This window comes from Suricata suricatta, chromosome 8 (assembly GCF_006229205.1).
Source record: "Suricata suricatta isolate VVHF042 chromosome 8, meerkat_22Aug2017_6uvM2_HiC, whole genome shotgun sequence".
Lineage (NCBI taxonomy): Eukaryota > Metazoa > Chordata > Mammalia > Carnivora > Herpestidae > Suricata > Suricata suricatta.
Genome location: NC_043707.1, coordinates 118048576 through 118066307, shown reverse-complemented (window position 1 = coordinate 118066307; position 17732 = coordinate 118048576). Strand labels below are relative to the sequence as shown.

The following is a 17732-nucleotide window of genomic DNA, read 5'->3' as shown; positions in this document are numbered from 1 at the left end:
TTTAAGAGAAAGCTTACCTTTTTTGTTCTCCGTAGTTAAAAAAAAAGCGGGGGGGGGGGGGAGTTATTGCGGTACCTGGGTGGCTCAGTCAGTTAAGCATCCAGCTTCGGCTCAGGTCGTGATCTCACAGTTCAGTTCGTGGGTCTGAGCCCCGCATCGGGCTCGGTGCTGACAGCTAGCTCAGAGCCTGGAGCCTGCTTCAGATTCTGTGTCTCCCTCTCTTTCTGACCCTCCCTGGCTCACGCTTTCTCTCTCTCTCTCAAAAGTAAATAAAAAACGTAAAAAAAAAATTTGAAAAAAGGGGGTACTATATCACAAAGGAACTCAGGACTCATCTGTTTCACCTGTTAGGAATTATTTGCCATGCCTACCAACCCTGATTCCTCCGTACTATGATGAGGGTGCTACGTAGGCCTCCATAGCCAAGGCTCATCACTGAACACATACAACCATGCTAATAACCAAATCGTGGCCAAAGAAAAAGGCCGAGAGACACTGTTTTCAATGATTCCTGACAGACTTTGCCACAAGGTGGCCCAGAGTCCCATAGTGGTCTTCATTGGAATAGCTTGCCTGCTCTTGACCAAGAATTCCCGGCAAGAAGCTGGCACGCATTTTGGACAGAATGTTCAATAAATGAATAGATTTACAGTTTAGGGGAGAAAAAGTGTTGCTTTTTTTTTCTTAAAGGGGCCAAAACACATGCTAGATGGCCAGGTGGGATCATGTCTATGGAGTTGATAAAGGTGAACAAGTTGGCAAGAATCAGAACTCATGGTGACAGGAACCCTCAACAGCCCTGGGTTCGGACAATCCAGTGCAGGAGCTGCATGGAGCTTGGGAGTTTTGATCAGTTCCACACAGTGGGAGCAGGGCCGCTGCTGGGGTGTGGGGCACTATGCTGAGGGTCACGAAGGAATGGGGACTGACATCTAGCCCTCACTCTGCTCTCTAAGTTTGAACCCCCAGGGAGGGGTGGCTCTTTATAATTGGCACAAAGTGAGGACGCCTGGGTGGCTCAGTCAGTTAAGCCTCTGACTTCAGCTTAGGTCATGATCTCACAGTCTGTGAGTTCAAGCACCATGTGAGGCTCGGTGCTGACAGCTCAGAGCCTGGAGCCTGCTTTGGATTCTGTGTCTCCTTCTCTCTCTGCACCCCACCCCCCCACCTTGTGCTCTGTCTCTCAAAAACAAATAAACGTGTAATTGGCACAAAGTGCTCTGTGGACCATGGGCAGCCTTTGAATTTGACCGAAAACATTACAGACCCGAGTCAGAGGAGGTCTAGATCTATAAACTTCCTGCTATTTGACTTTGAATTCCTGAGTTGGGAGAAAAGAATGTCCTGCTTCATTTACCCCAGAATCTGCCCTCCTTGCTGGTTCTGAGAGCCCTGGGGATTCTCTGGATCTGTTTTGTTTTCATCTCCTTTTTCTTTCTTTCAGACGATGAAACATTTATATTAAGATTTGATTTTGATTTTCTTTTTACTGACCTCATTTGTTAACCTGGTTAGATTATTTTGGCTACCCAGTAATCTTTGTCAAACTAAGACCAGAAGGATGGGACCCACATTCTGTATAAATAGATGCATGCATATAAGATGTCACAGCTACACAGGGACAGGCACGAACTATACATACCCCCACTCTGCTATGCGTCCATCTGCACAACAGCCTCGGACAGAGCCCATGGGTTTGCACCCAGAAGCACGACGTTCACAGAATTATCTGCCTTCATATACACAGACTTGCATTCACCAGTCAGTGTACGCTCAGCAACATGCATTCTAGGTGGAATGAGAATTGTCTTGCAGAAAAAAACCTTTGTTAACAGCACAGTGATCAAATTTTTGATGAAGAATGGGTCAGACCTGCCTCCCTTGCCCTGTTTCCTCCATGACCCCTCAGGGTCCTTCACCCCCTTTAGACTTCCCGAGGAGTAAAGAGTAGAGGAGAATACCTTGATGAGGGAGGCAGGGTCCCAATTTGAGTTCCACCTCTGCCTAGATCCCTCATGTGCTATTGGGAAAATCACTTAACCTCTCTGATCGCCCAGCTTCTCCATCTTTAAAGCAAGGCTGATAAATTACACTCGTGTTGCTGACCTCTTCCCTCCCAGACTCCTTTGCCCTTTTTCCCTGTTGTAGTCCCCACCTCCCAGGTCTCATGGTTTTGAAGTTACTTTGTTTAGGTACTCATTTTCTTGTTTCCTAATTCAAATTTTAATCAGAGACTTAATCAAGTATGCATTGAAGAAACAATCATATAATTTGTCAAACTAAGAAACAAATTATAGTACAATTTCCCTTCAGGTTTTTGAAATACTGAAATAATCTGCAGGCCTCCAACATCATCCTGAGGCCTGCCGGGAACATGGGTCTCCCAAGTAGCTGGAGGCTACTCTCCAAAATCAGGTCTGGCATTGCCGGATCCTGAGGTCTCATGATTGCTGTCAGCCCCTGTACTCCATAGCTTAGACTTCTGTCGACGGTTGGATGTGCTTCCTGCTGCTGGAGGCTTCCAAGAGCACAGGACAAGCCACAGAGAAAATGCGGGTGGTCGGGGGGATCAGAGTCCCAGAAGAGTTAGAGTTCCTTGTGGCTTAATCAAGACACTGACTTCTTACTCATTCCTGGCTCCAGGATATATTTATATATTTTTAAATGTTTTTTATTTTAAATGCTTATTTATTTATTCTGAGAGAGAGAGACAGGATGAGTGGGGGAGGGACAGAGAGAGAGAGAGAGAGGGACAGAGGATCTGACCAAAGTGGGCTCTGAGCTGACAGCAGAGAGCCTGATGGGGGGCTTGAACCAAGAACCGTGAGATGGTGACCTGAGCTGAAGTCGACACTCAACTGACTGAGCCACCTGGGTGTCCCAAATATTTATTTATTTTGAAGAGAAGGAGAGAGAGCTTAAGTAGGGGACAGGCAAAGAGAGAGGGAGATAAGAATCCGAAGTGGGCTCTGTGCTGACAGCAGCAAGCCGGTGGAGGGCTCAAACTCATGAACTGTGAGATCATGACCCGAGCTGAAGTCAGATGCTCAACCGACTGAGCCACCCAGGTGCGCTATTTTTTTTTTTAATTTTAAAATGTTTGTTTGGGGGTGCCTGGGTGGCTCAGTCGGTTAAGCCTCTGACTTCCGTTCAGGTCAGATTTCACGTTCGTGGGTTCAAGCCTTGCATCAGGCTCTGTGCTGACCGCTAGCTCAGAGCCTGGAGCCTGCTTCTGGTTCTGTGTCTCCTTCTCTCTCTGCCTCTCCCCCTCTCATGCTCTGTCTCTCTCTGTATCAAAAGTAAATAAAACATTAAAAAAATAAAAAAAAATAAAAAAATGTTTGTTTGCTTGCACGTTTTGAGAGAGAGATAGAAATAGAGAGAGCAAAAGCAGGGGAGGGAAAGAATGACAGAGGGAGACACAGAATCTGAAGCAGGCTCCAGGCTCTGACCTGTCAGCACAGAGCCTGACGCTGGGCTTGGACTCACAAACCTTGAGATCATGACCTGAGTCCAAGTGGGAGGCTCACCCACCTTAGCCACCCAGGCCCCCGCCCCCCTCATTTTTTAAAGTAGGCTCCATGCTCAATGTGGGCCTGACATGGGCCAAACTCACAGCCCTGAGATCAAGACCCAAGCTGAGATCAAGAGTCTGATGCTTGAAGCACCTGGGTGACTCAGTGGATTAAGCATCCGACTCTTGATTTCAGCTCAAGTCAGGATTTCGTGGGTTCATGAGTTTAAGCCCTGTATCTGGCTGACAGCAAGGAGCTGCTTAGGTCTCTCCCTCCCTCTCTGCTCCTCCCCCTACCTAAAAATAAATAAACTTGAAAAAAATCCCAGCTTTGTTTAAGGAAAAAAAAAAGTCTGGGGCACCTGGGTGGCTCTGTCAGTTGAGCATCCAACTTCAGCTCAGGTCATGCTCTCACCACTCGTGAGTTCAAACCCCACGTCGGGCTCTGTGCTGACAACTCAGAGCCTGGATCCTGCTTCGGACTCTGTCTCCCTTTCTCTCTCCCCCTCCCCTGCTCATGCTCTATCTCTCTGTCTCTCTCAATGATAAATAAACATTAAAATTTTTTTAAGTGACTAAGTGTTAAAAAATTAGAAGAAAGAAAACAAAAGTCTGAAGCTAAACTGACTGAGCCACACAGGCGCCCCCCAGCCCCAGTGTCAGGTCCTCTCTGGCAGGCCCAGATTTAGTCCATGATATATAGGTCCTGTCTGCAAGCTGTCCTGGACCTTGGTCTGAGGCCTTTGGCTCTTTTCCCCTCACCGTGTGACTCTAGCCTGGACCGGGCTCCAGCTACCAGCCCTGTGATCTCCAGCCTGGACTCCTTTGGGTCCTTCCACTGGCTTCGCCTCAGTCCCGCACTCAAATTCATCCCCTTCCCGCCACCCCAAACTTTTCTCATCTGCTTCTTATTCTTTTCTGAAGCCTCTGCGAATGTCAGCCTGGGAGTGCCCTACGGTCTAAGTCCAACACCATCTGATATGGCGTTGTCTCTACTGTACGATCAACCTGTGATCTCCGAGGCTTGTTTGAATATCACAAACAGGATGCTCACGGCCTCCCCAGATCGCTCAGCCTGTCTTAGGCTGCTTCCAGATTGATCTCAGTGCTTCTCTGGAGGCGTCTGCTGCTCATTAGTCCCTAGCCATAATACAATTAGCTGTCAAAAAGCCATTTACAGCCACAGATGGGTGGATTCTGGTTGAGCAGAATTTTCAAATGTCTCTCCCCCACACGCCAGGCCTCCTCACAGTAGAAGGGAGAGTGACTGTGTATCGTTGTCCTTGGATGTCTCTTGATTTGGCTTAAAGCTCCATGTACATTTTACATTTTCTTCCATAATAGATCTATGTTTGTTTAACTCTATGAATAAGGCCAAGTGACTGACACTCATGTTCTGGGAAGATACCCACCCATGACTTCTAGTATCCATGAAGGGCTCTGAGTATCTCAGTTTAAGAAATGTGACTCCGAAGGGGCGCCTGGGTGACTGTTTAAACGTCTAACTCTTGATTTCGGCTCAGGTCATGATCTCACGGTTCCTGAGATTGAGCCCTGCATCAGGCTCTGCACTGACAGTGCGGAGCCTGCTTGGGATTCTCTCTCTCCCTCTCTCACTCTCTGTCTCTCTCTCTTAAAATAAATAAACTTAAAAAATTAAAAAAAAATATTTCATTTATTTTTGAGAGAGAGAGAAAGAGAAAGACAGTGTGAGCAGGGGAGGGTCAGAGAGAGGGAGACACAGAATCTGAAGACAGGCTCCAGGCTCTGAGCCAGCGGTCAGCACAGAGCCTGACGTGGGCTCGAACCCACGAACTGTGAGATTAGGATCTGAGCTGAAGTTGGACACTCAACCAACTGAGCTACCCAGGTGCCCCAAAATAAATAAACTTAAAAACAAACAAACATGAGTTTCAAGCAAAGAAGATTATCTACCAGTTCCATTCTCTCACCCTCCAGAGTAGAGGCTGGGAGGGCAAAATGAGCAGTGGTGGAACTCTTTCTAAGCTCTGAACTAAGCTAACATTTGTGCAAGCTTATGAGAAAGGGATGCTGATCCCCATCTGACAGAAGAGGAAAAGTGAAGCTTAGGAAGAATGATTTCAGCAGTCCTACAGTAAGTGTCAGAACCGGGGTTTGAACACAGGTCTCTCTGGCTGTGAGGCCTGTCTTGGAGTTTTTTGTTTTGTTTGCTTGTTTGTTTTTTAAGATTTTATTTCCAAGTAATCTCTACACCCAGCGTGGGGCTTGAGCTCAGCCAGCCAGGGATCCTGAGTCTTTTTTTTTTTTTTATTGAGATATAACTGACACGTGTCCTTAAGTCTTGCAAACCCCGTATCCCTGCATTACTCTCCACTTCCACTGGGTCCCAGCATGGATTAGTATTTTCAGCTTTGTACTGTCTCAAGTTGGTTGTGTGAGGGTTTGTTTTTTAAGTTTATTTATTTTTGAGAGAGAGAGGGAAAGAGACAGAGAGCCCATGAGTGGGGGAGGGACAGAAAGAGAGAGAGAGAGAGGAGAGAGAGAGAGAATCTCAAACAGGTTCCATGCTCCATGCAAAGCCCAATGTAGGGCTCAAATTCCATGAACTGTGAGATCATGACCTGAGCTGAAATCAAGAATCGGCCACTTAACTGAATCACCCAGGTGCCCCTACATGGCGTGAGGCCTCTCTGGGCTCAGTTTGTTCATCTAAAATCAGAAGTTAGACTTGGTGGCTTCTAAGATGCTGGCACGTGGGATGCATGAACCCTCCACATACCAGTCAACATTTATTAATGACAACTAGTTCTGGGTGCTAGGCATTTAGGCAAATAAACCATAGGGCCCGTTCTGGATGAATCTCCCATCTCATCAAGGGAGTGGGACATGCAGTGGGACTGACACATAAAACAAGTCCAGTCATGGTACTCGGTGCTAAGTGGACAACTCTGTTTGAGCAGAGTGTTGCCAGGAGGGCTTCACAGAGTAGGTGATATTTGAGCTGAGCCTTGAATGCTGGGTTAGTTCAGTAGGTAGACAAGTGAGCCTTCAAGGCAGGGAGCCATGCGTGCAAAGGTACGGAGTAAGAAGATAGCATGGGGTGTTTGGAAAAGGCAAGAGTAGCTCAAAATGAAGCCTCTGTGTGTGTGTGTGCGCGTGCATGCACGCGTGTGTGCATGTGTGTAGCAGAATAGACTGGAGGTGGATTTGATCTTGATATTAAAGGGTCTCGAATGGTAAATTTTATCTGAGGACTAGTGCTTTCTAAGCAGCTCTGAAAAGCAGCCCTAAGGAAGGAGGCCCTCCCAGGACTCCTGGGGGCTTCACAACACCCCTCTGTTTCAGGCAGAACAGCCCCCCTTTCACCTGCTTTATTTATGAGGTTCTGTGTTCTGTTTGATTTCCACCTGACAGAAAGTTTCCACTGTTTAAGCAAGCTAACAAATTGAAAAGTTATGGTCAGTAGTGTTGCTGACGGGTTTTCTGCTGGTGAGAATCAGAAAGAATCTTTTGAAGGAGACTTGTTGTTGTGGGGGTTGGGGGCAGGGGCTGGGACCTGACCGCTGACCTTAGGGAGCAGGAGCCTGCCATTTGGCTGGCTTCCTTGGCTAGAAAGGGGAATTGTAAATAGGATGTGGGATGCACACACCTCTCTGGTAGGGGAGGATTAAAATTCGGGTCTCCCCTAGTGCCTGGGGAAGTGTGTGTGAACTCTAGTAGGTATTCCTCCAACATGGGGGATGGGCAGAGAGAGAGAGAGAGAGAGAGAGAGAGAGAGAGAGATAGAGAGAGAGAGGGTTGGGGGAGAGGCAGGAAGTGGGCAAGTAGACTAACAAAGGTAGCTGTGGCGGTTTGCCCACCCCAGGTGGGAGGGCGGGCTTTGGGCTCAGTGGGGGCCCATGTGTGACTTTACTTGTGGTCTGGGGGCTCAAAGGGAGCACCCGTCTGGAGCTAGGACCTCATTTCACCTTTTCTGTGGCTGGTGAATGGGGGCTGGGGGCCTGATGATCTCAGGTACTTGTGGAAATTCCCAGGGCAAGGCCCTAGGATGTCTGCTGTCACGGAAGTAGATCTTGGGGGAGCCCCTTCAGCCCCCTCTCTGTTACCCCAGGGACCATGGGCTGTAGCTGCAGCTCAAACCCTGAAGATGACTGGATGGAAAACATCGATGTGTGCGAGAACTGCCATTACCCAATAGTCCCACTGGATGGCAAGGCCACGGTAAGAGGCAAGACAGGGGACTTGGCAAGGGAGTCTGGGGGAGGACACAAACCGGAAGGAAGAAATGGACTACCCCTGGAATAACAGTGTCCCCTCCCCTTGGAAAACAGAAAGGAAGGGAGGCCCAGAGAGGGGAAGGGACTCTTCTAAGTAACTGGCAAATTCAGGGACGAGACCCAGCCAAGCTGCATAAGAACAGTGGGGAGGAGAGCCAGCATCTGACCTGTTTCTTGCTCTCTGACCCCATTTTCACCCCCACCCTACAGCTGCCCATGCGGAATGGCTCTGATGTGAGGGATCCACTAGTTACCTACGAAGGCTCCAATCCCCCGGCCTCACCATTGCAAGGTGACCTCACCAACAGCGGGGCCTGAAAATTAAGGCCTGTGGGTCCTTAGCTGTCGCCCTCCATTCCCCTATCCATTCTCTGCCTTGTCTTGCTTCTCTTGCCCCTGATCTTCTCCGCTGCCCTGTAACTCTTGAACTCTGTGCTTCCAGCCTATTCAGGCTGGTTTTCCCTGAACTCCCCCCCCCCCCCCCCCGCTGCCTTTACAGACAACCTGGTTATCGCTCTGCACAGCTATGAGCCCTCTCACGATGGAGACCTGGGCTTCGAGAAGGGTGAACAGCTCCGTATCCTGGAGCAGTGAGTGCCCTCTCCACGCCACCCATCCTTGCCCCACGGGAGCATGGGAGGGAGCAGGGATCCCCTGTACCCTCGGCGGGAGCCCTTGGGACAAAATGGGAGGCACCGGAGTGCTGACCTGGGGGGGGGAGGGGAGGTGGCATGGTGTAACTGGGGGATCTGAAGGTGTCCAGCCGAATCCAAAGCCAACCCGACCCCACTGACCGCCTCTGTCGCGCAGGAACGGCGAGTGGTGGAAGGCGCAGTCCCTGACCACGGGCCAGGAAGGTTTCATCCCCTTCAACTTCGTGGCCAAAGCGAACAGCCTGGAGCCCGAACCGTAAGTGGGGACTCCTCGTGGCGAAGGATGCGAGCAGAGGAGGGGTGCTAGGGGGTAGAGGTGAATGCCTGAGGGTGACGGAGGAGGAACCGACCAACAACACAAGACGGCCTTCGCTTCTGCTTTGGGCAGCTGGTTCTTCAAGAACCTGAGCCGAAAGGACGCGGAACGTCAGCTCCTGGCGCCCGGGAACACGCACGGCTCCTTCCTGATCCGGGAAAGCGAGAGCACCGCGGGTGAGCGGCTGGGCGGGGCCGCGGGGGCGGGGCCGGGGCGTGGGCCCCGGGATCCCGGGGAAGGGGCGCGGGACTGGGGGCGCCCCTCGCGGGGCACGTCCTCTCCCTCTTTTTACACTCTTTCACCCATCCTTTCATCCAGGATCGTTTTCCCTGTCCGTGAGGGACTTCGACCAGAACCAGGGAGAAGTGGTGAAACATTACAAGATCCGTAACCTGGACAAAGGCGGCTTCTACATCTCCCCCCGCATCACTTTTCCCGGCCTCCACGAGCTGGTCCGCCATTACACCAGTGAGCCCGGGCGGGAGCCCCTCAGACGTGCCCCTCAGGCGCCTTCACCTGTGCCCTACCAACCTGCCTCCCCTAAGCTCCTTTCTGGGGTACTCTGCGCCCATCTCTCAGTGTGCTCCTTCATCCCCCACGCAGTGGGTGAGGTGCGGCACCCGACAGCCCAGGTGTCGAGTGACAGCCTCACACCTCCCCTGCCAGTGCCTTTCCCCTGGACGGGGACTTGGCCAGGTGGGGACTGAGTGGGGGCACCGAGTTCCGCCGCACTGACGGCCCTAACCCCCTCCCTTGTCCTCGTAGATAATTCGGACGGGCTGTGCACGCGTTTGAGTCGCCCCTGCCAGACCCAAAAGCCCCAGAAACCTTGGTGGGAGGACGAGTGGGAGGTTCCCAGGGAGACGCTGAAGCTGGTGGAGCGGCTGGGGGCTGGCCAGTTCGGGGAAGTGTGGATGGGTGAGTGAGGCCTTCCAGGCTGCCGGGGAAGGGGGGGGGGAGGGGAGGCTTCCACTGATGTCGTGAGAGTCCCCAGGGAATGTCCTGGCAGCTACCTGGGTGCTTGGGCTCCCTGTGACTCCCCAGCCCCTCCCCGCCCCAGGGTACTACAACGGGCACACAAAGGTAGCAGTGAAGAGCCTGAAGCAGGGCAGCATGTCCCCCGACGCCTTCCTGGCCGAGGCCAACCTCATGAAGCAGCTACAACACCAGAGGCTGGTCCGGCTTTACGCGGTGGTCACCCAGGAGCCCATCTACATCATAACGGAATACATGGAGAATGGTAGGTGCCGCCACTGTCATCGACCGCTGGGGGGCGCTGCTATTACCTCCGTCCCTGAATGGAGGATGGAGATCTGCCATTTCGCTGGGCTCAGCACTGAGGGTTTCTAGTTTTTCTGGTCCCCTAAAGGCTCACCACCAAGGAGGAGAAGAGGGTGTGATGTCTGAGCCTGTCTAGGATCATAACCTAAAGTTGCAGGCTCTGGAAGAGCTTTGACTTATCTTCCCTGACCTGCAATCCTGTTTGCCTTTTTCAAAACCCTACCTTGATCTCAGGATGCTTGATTTTTTGAGTGGGTCCCTAGCCCCATTTCTCTCTTCCTTTTGATCCTGAGCCTTGGGAGGGCAGATCTTCCCCAATTCTCTCTTTTTCAGTTCTAGGTGAGCCCCTTGCCCTCCTTTGGACAGAATGAGAGTCCTCAGGGAGGTGGATAGAAGTTTCTAGGCCCACCTTTGCCACTGATTTGCTGTGTGACTCACGCTAAGTCCCCATCCTGTCTCTGGTGCTCATTTTATTTCTGGCTCACCCAGAAATACTTTAGAGTAGTCATTAAGGGCTCTAGGATCTGACTGCCTGTATTAGAACCTTGCCTTTGCGATTGTGTGGCGTTGGGCCAGTCACTTCACTTCTCTCTGCTATGGCTTCCTCATCTGTAAAATGGTGGTAGTAACACAATAGTAACTTTTTCACAGGGCCTTTATTTAAATTTTTTTTTAATGTTTATTTTTGAGAGACAGACAAAGACAGCGCGAGCAGGGAAGGGCCAGAGAGAGAGGGAGATACAGAATCCGAAGCAGGCTCCAGGCTCTGAGCTAGCTGTCAGCAGAGAGCCTGATGTGGGGCTCGAACTCACAAACCGTGAGATCATGACCTGAGCCGAAGCCGGACGCTTAACCGACTGAGCCACCCAGGTGCCCCTTTACAGGGCCTTTCTGAGGATGAAAGAGTCAGTGTATATAGAGCAGTTAGAATAGTGTCTGCTCAATAAATTTGTTGTTGTCATCTGGCTCTGATTCCTTGGGAGTATAAGATCTGTCTGTGTTTTGGCTAAAGGATTCTGGGAGTAGCAAATCGGTTTTACCATGTGGGTCAAGTTCAAATGGTTGTTGCTTGGAGTTCTGTGCTAAGGAGAATTCTGAGGCTCATTGGACGTGAGTGCTAGGATTGATTACCAGCATCTGCCATGGACCGGATGCAGGAGTGGCAGGACGTGCCCATATATTTGCTGTGTCTGGGTGAGGCTTTTATCTTTGGTGACTAATTCAGCACTCGGAGTGGAAACACTTAGGCTGGTGCCGTCTTTAAACGTTTATTTATTTTGAGAGAGAGAGAGAGAGAGAGAGAGAGAGAGAGAGAGAGAATCCCAATGCTGTCAGTGCAGAGCTTGACTCAGGGCTGGATTCCACGAACCGTGAGATCATGACCTGAGCTGAAATGAAGATTCAGACGCTTAACAGACTGAGCCACCAGGCACCCCAGGTTGCTGCCATCTTTACACAGGGTTTTAATCTCTTGAGAAGGGCTAGCAATTATTAGCTCTGTTCTAGCAACTTCCATCCCTAGTTATCTCCTAGTCACCCTCTATTACCAGACATAATCCCTCAGGCCCCTAGGCAGCTCGTTCCATACTCCATGAAATACGTTCAGCACACATTTATCACTGCTAACTTCGGGCTGGGCACTGGGAGCATGGATGGACAAAACAATGTTCCCGCTATCAGGGAAACCTCATTTTAGGTATGTGGCACAAGCTCTAGGAAGACCAGTTTTGCCATGGGAAAATTCCAGCTTGCCATGGGGAATGTAGATAACGATGTGACTTATTAGGCTTGGTAGGACCTAGAGAGACTTTCTAGAGGACTAGTCTAGCTGGGTCATGAATGGAAAGTAGAAGTTTTAGCAGGCAGAGATGGGACGAAGACACTTTGGGGTGAGAGCTCAGTGCTCTATATGAAAAATCTCAAAATTGTCTAGGGTGGATGGAGTGAAAGAGGCAGAAGTGGAGGAAAGAGAAGCAACTGTAAATGTAGACCATGCAGGGTTTTGGACACCTGGGGGAGGACACCGAGCTCTACCTTACTGCTGATAAGAAGCTTACAGACTTCTCTAAGCATGCTCCATCCTAGTCCCTGGGAAAAGACTTCGTATATCCTGGGCATCCTCGCTCTGAATGCACACTCCTCCATTCTCACCCCTACTCTTCTTTCCACATGTCAGATGCTACTTCTAAATAGCCAGTAAAGGGAGAAGGGTATGGGAGCTTTCTGCTGGGGCAACTTGAGTCAGCAACTTTTGCTTCTGCTCACAGGGAGCCTGGTGGATTTCCTCAAGACCCCTCCAGGCATCAAGCTGACCATCAACAAACTCTTGGACATGGCAGCCCAAGTAAGGAGACTGGGGAGGAGCTGGACAGTGCACACCTCGGGGCGGTGGGGGCGGGGGGAGGGGGGAAGGTAGGTAAGGAAGTCTGGTCCAGGACTGCTGACCTCCTCCCTGGCCTGCAGATTGCAGAGGGCATGGCATTCATTGAAGAGCGGAATTATATCCACCGTGACTTGAGGGCTGCCAATATCCTGGTGTCGGACACCCTGAGCTGCAAGATCGCAGACTTTGGCCTAGCACGCCTCATTGAGGACAATGAGTACACAGCCAGGGAGGGTAAGGTGTGGGATACAAGCGAAATCTGGGGCCTGCAGGGTCTGGCCAAGGAGACCCAGGTGACCTCCCTCTGCCTCCCTCCAGGGGCCAAGTTTCCCATTAAGTGGACAGCGCCAGAAGCCATTAACTACGGGACATTCACCATCAAGTCGGACGTGTGGTCTTTTGGGATCCTACTGACGGAGATTGTCACCCATGGCCGCATCCCTTACCCAGGTCAGGGCCAAGGGCAGGAGGTGAAAAAGTAATGGGGAAGAGCAGCAAATACATGTCTTTCTACTCACTTCATGCGTCCCTAGTTCAGGATCTAAATCTTTCTAACTGCTTTTCTTATATTCACTCAGGACTCCAGCATGCCCAGTCAGGTGCCACACCTCCCGGGGCTAGAGTCCATCTCTGTGTCGATTTCTCTCCTCCTTCAATAACCCCAGATCTTTTCTTTAGTTCGGACACAGGCAGCCTAGGATGGCAGAAGAGAATCTGGTTCGAGAGGCAAGAAGCCTGTCTTTATTACCATCTGCCACTGATGCCAACTTTCTGTTTGGGTTTGATCACATCATTCTTTCTCTCCTCATCTGTAAATTATGAGGTTAGAACAGTACCTAGCTCATACTAAGCACTTAAGACTATTAGGTTTTATTATTTTAAAAAAGTAAATGTTTATTTATTTGAGAGAGGGAGAGGGAGAGGGAGAGCAGGGGAGGGGCAGGGAGAGAGAGGGAGACAGAATTCTCAGCAGGCTCTGCACAGTCACCACAGAGCCCGATGCAGGGCTCGAACCCACGAACCGTGAGATCATGACCTGAGCCAAAATCAAGAGTCAGGCACTTAACCGACTGAGCCACCCAGGGGCCTGAAGAGTGTTAGGTTTTATTATTAATCACCATTTTGAGCAAGTGACTTTAGGCAGGTGACTTCACCTCTCTGGGCCTCAGTTTCCTGATATAAAAAAATAAGACTATTTGTAAAAGCGTTTGACTCCCTGTAGGTGCTCACTAAATGCTGACTTCCCTTCCCTCTGAAACTTTCCATCTAAAGAAGGAGAGAGACGTGTAAATAACTAATTCCTACCCTCTAGCTCCTGGACAAAGTCTTTTACCCCTGAATTCAGCCAAGACAGATGGAATTTTTGAAAGCAACTTGCTAGGAAACTATGGGGAAAGGAAATGGAACACAAAGACAGAGCAGAGAGGTCACAGAGCACAGTGGCCAGATACGCAGATGCTTCACATACCCCGGGAGCAACATGTATAGAGCTTGGCTCCTAGGAAGGAGGACTTCCCTGCCCAGGATTTGCCCCATTACAGAATCCAGGGGCAGCACCGGGGCTAGAACCGCATTCCAGTCATCATGCTAAGTGTCCTCACTGCCCCTCCACGGTGCCCATAGGGGTCAACCCACAGAGAATTTCTCTGTCAGAAGAAACAAAGCACTGGGGCAGCTGGCTGGCTCAGTCAGTAGAGCATATGGCTCTTGATCTCAGGGTCATGAGTTCAAGCACCGCATTGGCAGAGAGTCTACTTAAAAAATATATTTTAAAAAAGTGGGGAGCACCTGGGTGGCTCAGTCGGTTGAGCGTCTGGCTTTGGCTCAGGTCATGATCAATGTGGGTTCAAGCCCCGCGTCGGACTCTGTGCTGACAGCTAGCTCAGAGCCTGAATCCCGCTTCGGATTCTGTGTCTCTCTCTCTCTCTCTCTCTGACTACCCCCCCCCACTCACACGTCTCTCTCTCTCTCTCTCTCTCTCTCTCAAAAATAAATAAAACATTAGATAAAAAAGAAAAAGAAGAAGAAGAAAAGGATTGCAAGCATGACAATAAATGGGAATAGACATATGGCTTCAGGGTCAAGGAGATAATGAGAAGTAATGGGGACCTGGGTAGACTTGCATCTGCTCCAGACGATGGTTGCTACTAAGACATAGGAACCCCCCAAACAGATCTTTTCTTTTTTCAAGAGAAGCCAAAACTTGGAATTTTAGGAAAATTTGCCCATATCCAAATATTGATGATTGATTCACATTCTTTAAAGACACTATAGGGACTAAACTGAAGTAGGTCTATGGGCTATATTTAAGCTGGGTGTAGACTATGAGTTTGCACTCTTGACTCTAGCCATGAGTGCTTAGTTTGCTGGTTTGTGTCCTCGAATTTCCTGGCTTAAAGGAATCAGCCCCCAAATTATTTAATCTGGGTCACAGAGGGGTCCGGTGAATCTACCTTACACAGAGTCGGCTTTGCTGGGGTTCAAGGTCCATCTGGCTTCCCGATGCAGCATCTCATGTGCCTGGTTCCACCGCCAGAGAAGCCTCACCACTGTGCTGTCTGTGAGCTCCCATCCTGCCTTGGGCCCTGACCCACCACCATCTCTCCCCACCAGATCATAATCATCACAGATATTCTTCATGCAGCATCTCTCCAGGCCCATACTTGGTGCTTCATATGCACTGTCATTCAATTTTCATAACAGGTCTCAGGGGTAGGAGCTACTATTGAGTCCATTTCCCAGATGAGGAAACTGAGGCTCGAAGAGGGGAGGTGTCACATTCAACATATATGTGTTTTGAGTGCTTAAGCCACAGCAAACACTCAAGTGGCATGACTGACATCGGGCAGGTACCTGAAGTATGGTCTTACCATAGATGAAGATCAAGATCCTTTGGGATCTTGACACCAGTTAAAATATTCTAAACATCACCCCTGGTGTGGGCTTCCAAAGCCCGGATCCCTGATCTTTCTCCCACCAACCTCTAGGGATGACCAACCCTGAGGTGATTCAGAACCTGGAGCGAGGCTACCGCATGGTGCGGCCCGACAACTGCCCAGAGGAGCTCTACCACCTCATGATGCTGTGCTGGAAGGAGCGGCCGGAGGAGCGGCCCACCTTCGACTACCTGCGCAGCGTGCTGGAGGACTTCTTCACGGCCACGGAGGGCCAGTACCAGCCCCAGCCCTGAGAGGCCTAGCCGGCCGGGGCCTGGCGCCCTCCCTCCATCTAGCTGACCTGGCCAGGGGAGACGTGGTGCTCGTGTCCTGCCTATGTGGCCTATGCACATATGGACTCTGAGTGTGAATCCCAACCCCGTGTGGCACATACACTTCTTGTGTCTTATACACGGGTTCTGTAGTTGTGTGGGCTCTGCACATGTGTCTTGTACATGTGTGGCATGTGCATATGTGACTTGGACGCCTGTTCAAGTTGTTCCCTTGGGGGTCGTTCTACTTCCCAAGACCACCGGAGGGAAGAGAGATGCTTGTGATTGACACCAGCTTCTGCCCGCCCCCTTTTCCTTTCCCCTAGCCATCAAGAAACTCCTTGAAGGCTGTACCTTATCTAATACCTCTGTGCGCTCCTCCTTGGTGCCTGGCACACATCAGGAGCTCAATAAATGACTCTCTGTGGATGAAGATTGTACGTCTCTCAGCTCCCCACTCCTATCTCCTCTTCCTTGGGAGGGAGGAGTGGGGGTTCAGAAGATGGAAAGTAAATACCCTAAATTGGGGTGAAAGATGGGATGAGGGGATATCTGGACTTTTTTCAGCCCTACCAATTTGGGGGGCCGTGAGGAAGTTCTTACCCTTTGCTGTATGGGCTCTTTGAACTTCTTCACTCCCCCAACCCCAAAGGATTAAGGATGAACTCCTTTGCGGAACCTCTTAGGGTGTATCCCAGGACCCTCCCTTCCCAGCATGTAAGAGCAATAGCATTTTTTACAACTGCTGATTCTGGGGCTAGATTTGTACTCAAATATGTTTTGGTTCGCCTTCAAGATGTTTTTAAACATTGAATTAATTCACTCATTTGGCAAATATTTATTGAATGTCTGCTGTGCACCAAGCATGTTTTTGGGTTCATAGAATATACAGTAGATAAACAAATCTCTGTCCTTATGGAGCTTACATTCTAGTAAGGGAAGGCAGACAATAAACATCACAAAGTCCATGACGTGGTATGCTACGAGGTGCCAAGTGCTTAGGGGAGAGTAAAACAGGGAAGGGGAATTAGGACTGTCAGGGCTGGAGGAGGTTTGCAGTTTTAAGCAGGCTGGTCTGGGACGGCCTCATTGTGAAGGTGACTTTTGAACAAATATTTGAAGGAAATGAGGGAGCTAGTCACAGGTTCGGAGGAGGAGCAGAGGAGATGAGGGAACAGCCTGAGGCAGAAGGTCCTTTGGCAAACTCAGAGATCAAGGTCCTGCCAGGGGGCCTGAGGGGCAGAGATCCTGTGTGGCCTGGGGCCTTGTGATCTCTGCAGGAACCGTTTCAAGGAGGCTTTTCTTTGGGGACTTTTGGAGAGCCTTGTAGGATCTGACCTACATTTTAAAAGCATGGCTCTTGGGGCGCCTGGGTGGCTCAGTTGGTTAAACATTTGACTTCGGCTCAGGTCATGATCTCATATTGGTGGGCTCGAGCTCTGTGCTGACAGCTCAGAGCTTGGAGCCTACTTTGGATTCTATGTCTCTCTCTCTCTCGCTGCCCCTCCTCTGCTCACTCTCTGTCTCTTTCTCAAAATAAAATAAAGACCTAAAAAACTTTAAAAAGATGGCTTTTACTACTGTCTTGAGTTAGCAGTCACTTTATAAAACTGGGAAGATTTTGGATAAATCTCCAGATTTCTAGGGGCGCCTGAGTGGTTCAGTGGCTTAAGTGCCCAACTCTTGATTTTGACTTGGGTCAGGTGATGATCTTGCAGTTTGTGAGGTACGGCTCCGTGCTGGGCTCTTGGGAGGCTCCTTGGGATTCTCTCTCTCTCTCTCTCTCTCTGCCCTGCCTCTGCTTGTGCGCATGCTCTCTCTCTTTCTCTCTCCCAAAATAAATAAACATTAAAAAAAACTATAGATTTCTACCTTCTATTGAAAAAAAAAAGGAAGATTTGGCTTCATTGGGCTTCCTTGTTATGGAGCTGAGTAGCACCCACCCTCTTCGGTGGGACTTGAATTCTTTCTTTGCCAGAGTCCCTTCCACTCCCAGAAAGTGACACTGAGTGTTAGTGGTTGTTTATCATCATGCTTGCACTGTTGTTCTTACAATGAAGAGGAAAATGAAATGTTTTTCCACCTACATTTCCATTAAAAACTGACAAAATGAAAGAT

At 50.0% G+C, this 17732-nt stretch overlaps 1 protein-coding gene across 1 annotated transcript in view; it reads left to right on the top strand.

Moving 5' to 3' along the window:
• LCK (LCK proto-oncogene, Src family tyrosine kinase) overlaps nucleotides 1-16049 on the top strand; it is a 21236-nt gene extending 5187 nt beyond the window's left edge. The window contains exons 2-13 of the mRNA XM_029947378.1: nucleotides 7608-7717; nucleotides 7984-8065; nucleotides 8273-8363; nucleotides 8584-8682; nucleotides 8815-8918; nucleotides 9061-9210; nucleotides 9508-9660; nucleotides 9803-9982; nucleotides 12291-12367; nucleotides 12487-12640; nucleotides 12725-12856; nucleotides 15394-16049. Coding sequence (XP_029803238.1) covers nucleotides 7613-7717; nucleotides 7984-8065; nucleotides 8273-8363; nucleotides 8584-8682; nucleotides 8815-8918; nucleotides 9061-9210; nucleotides 9508-9660; nucleotides 9803-9982; nucleotides 12291-12367; nucleotides 12487-12640; nucleotides 12725-12856; nucleotides 15394-15596 — 1530 coding nt within the window. The 5' untranslated portion in view covers nucleotides 7608-7612 and the 3' untranslated portion in view covers nucleotides 15597-16049. The remainder of the gene's footprint in view (nucleotides 1-7607; nucleotides 7718-7983; nucleotides 8066-8272; nucleotides 8364-8583; nucleotides 8683-8814; nucleotides 8919-9060; nucleotides 9211-9507; nucleotides 9661-9802; nucleotides 9983-12290; nucleotides 12368-12486; nucleotides 12641-12724; nucleotides 12857-15393) is intronic.
• Nucleotides 16050-17732: the final 1683 nt, after the last annotated feature.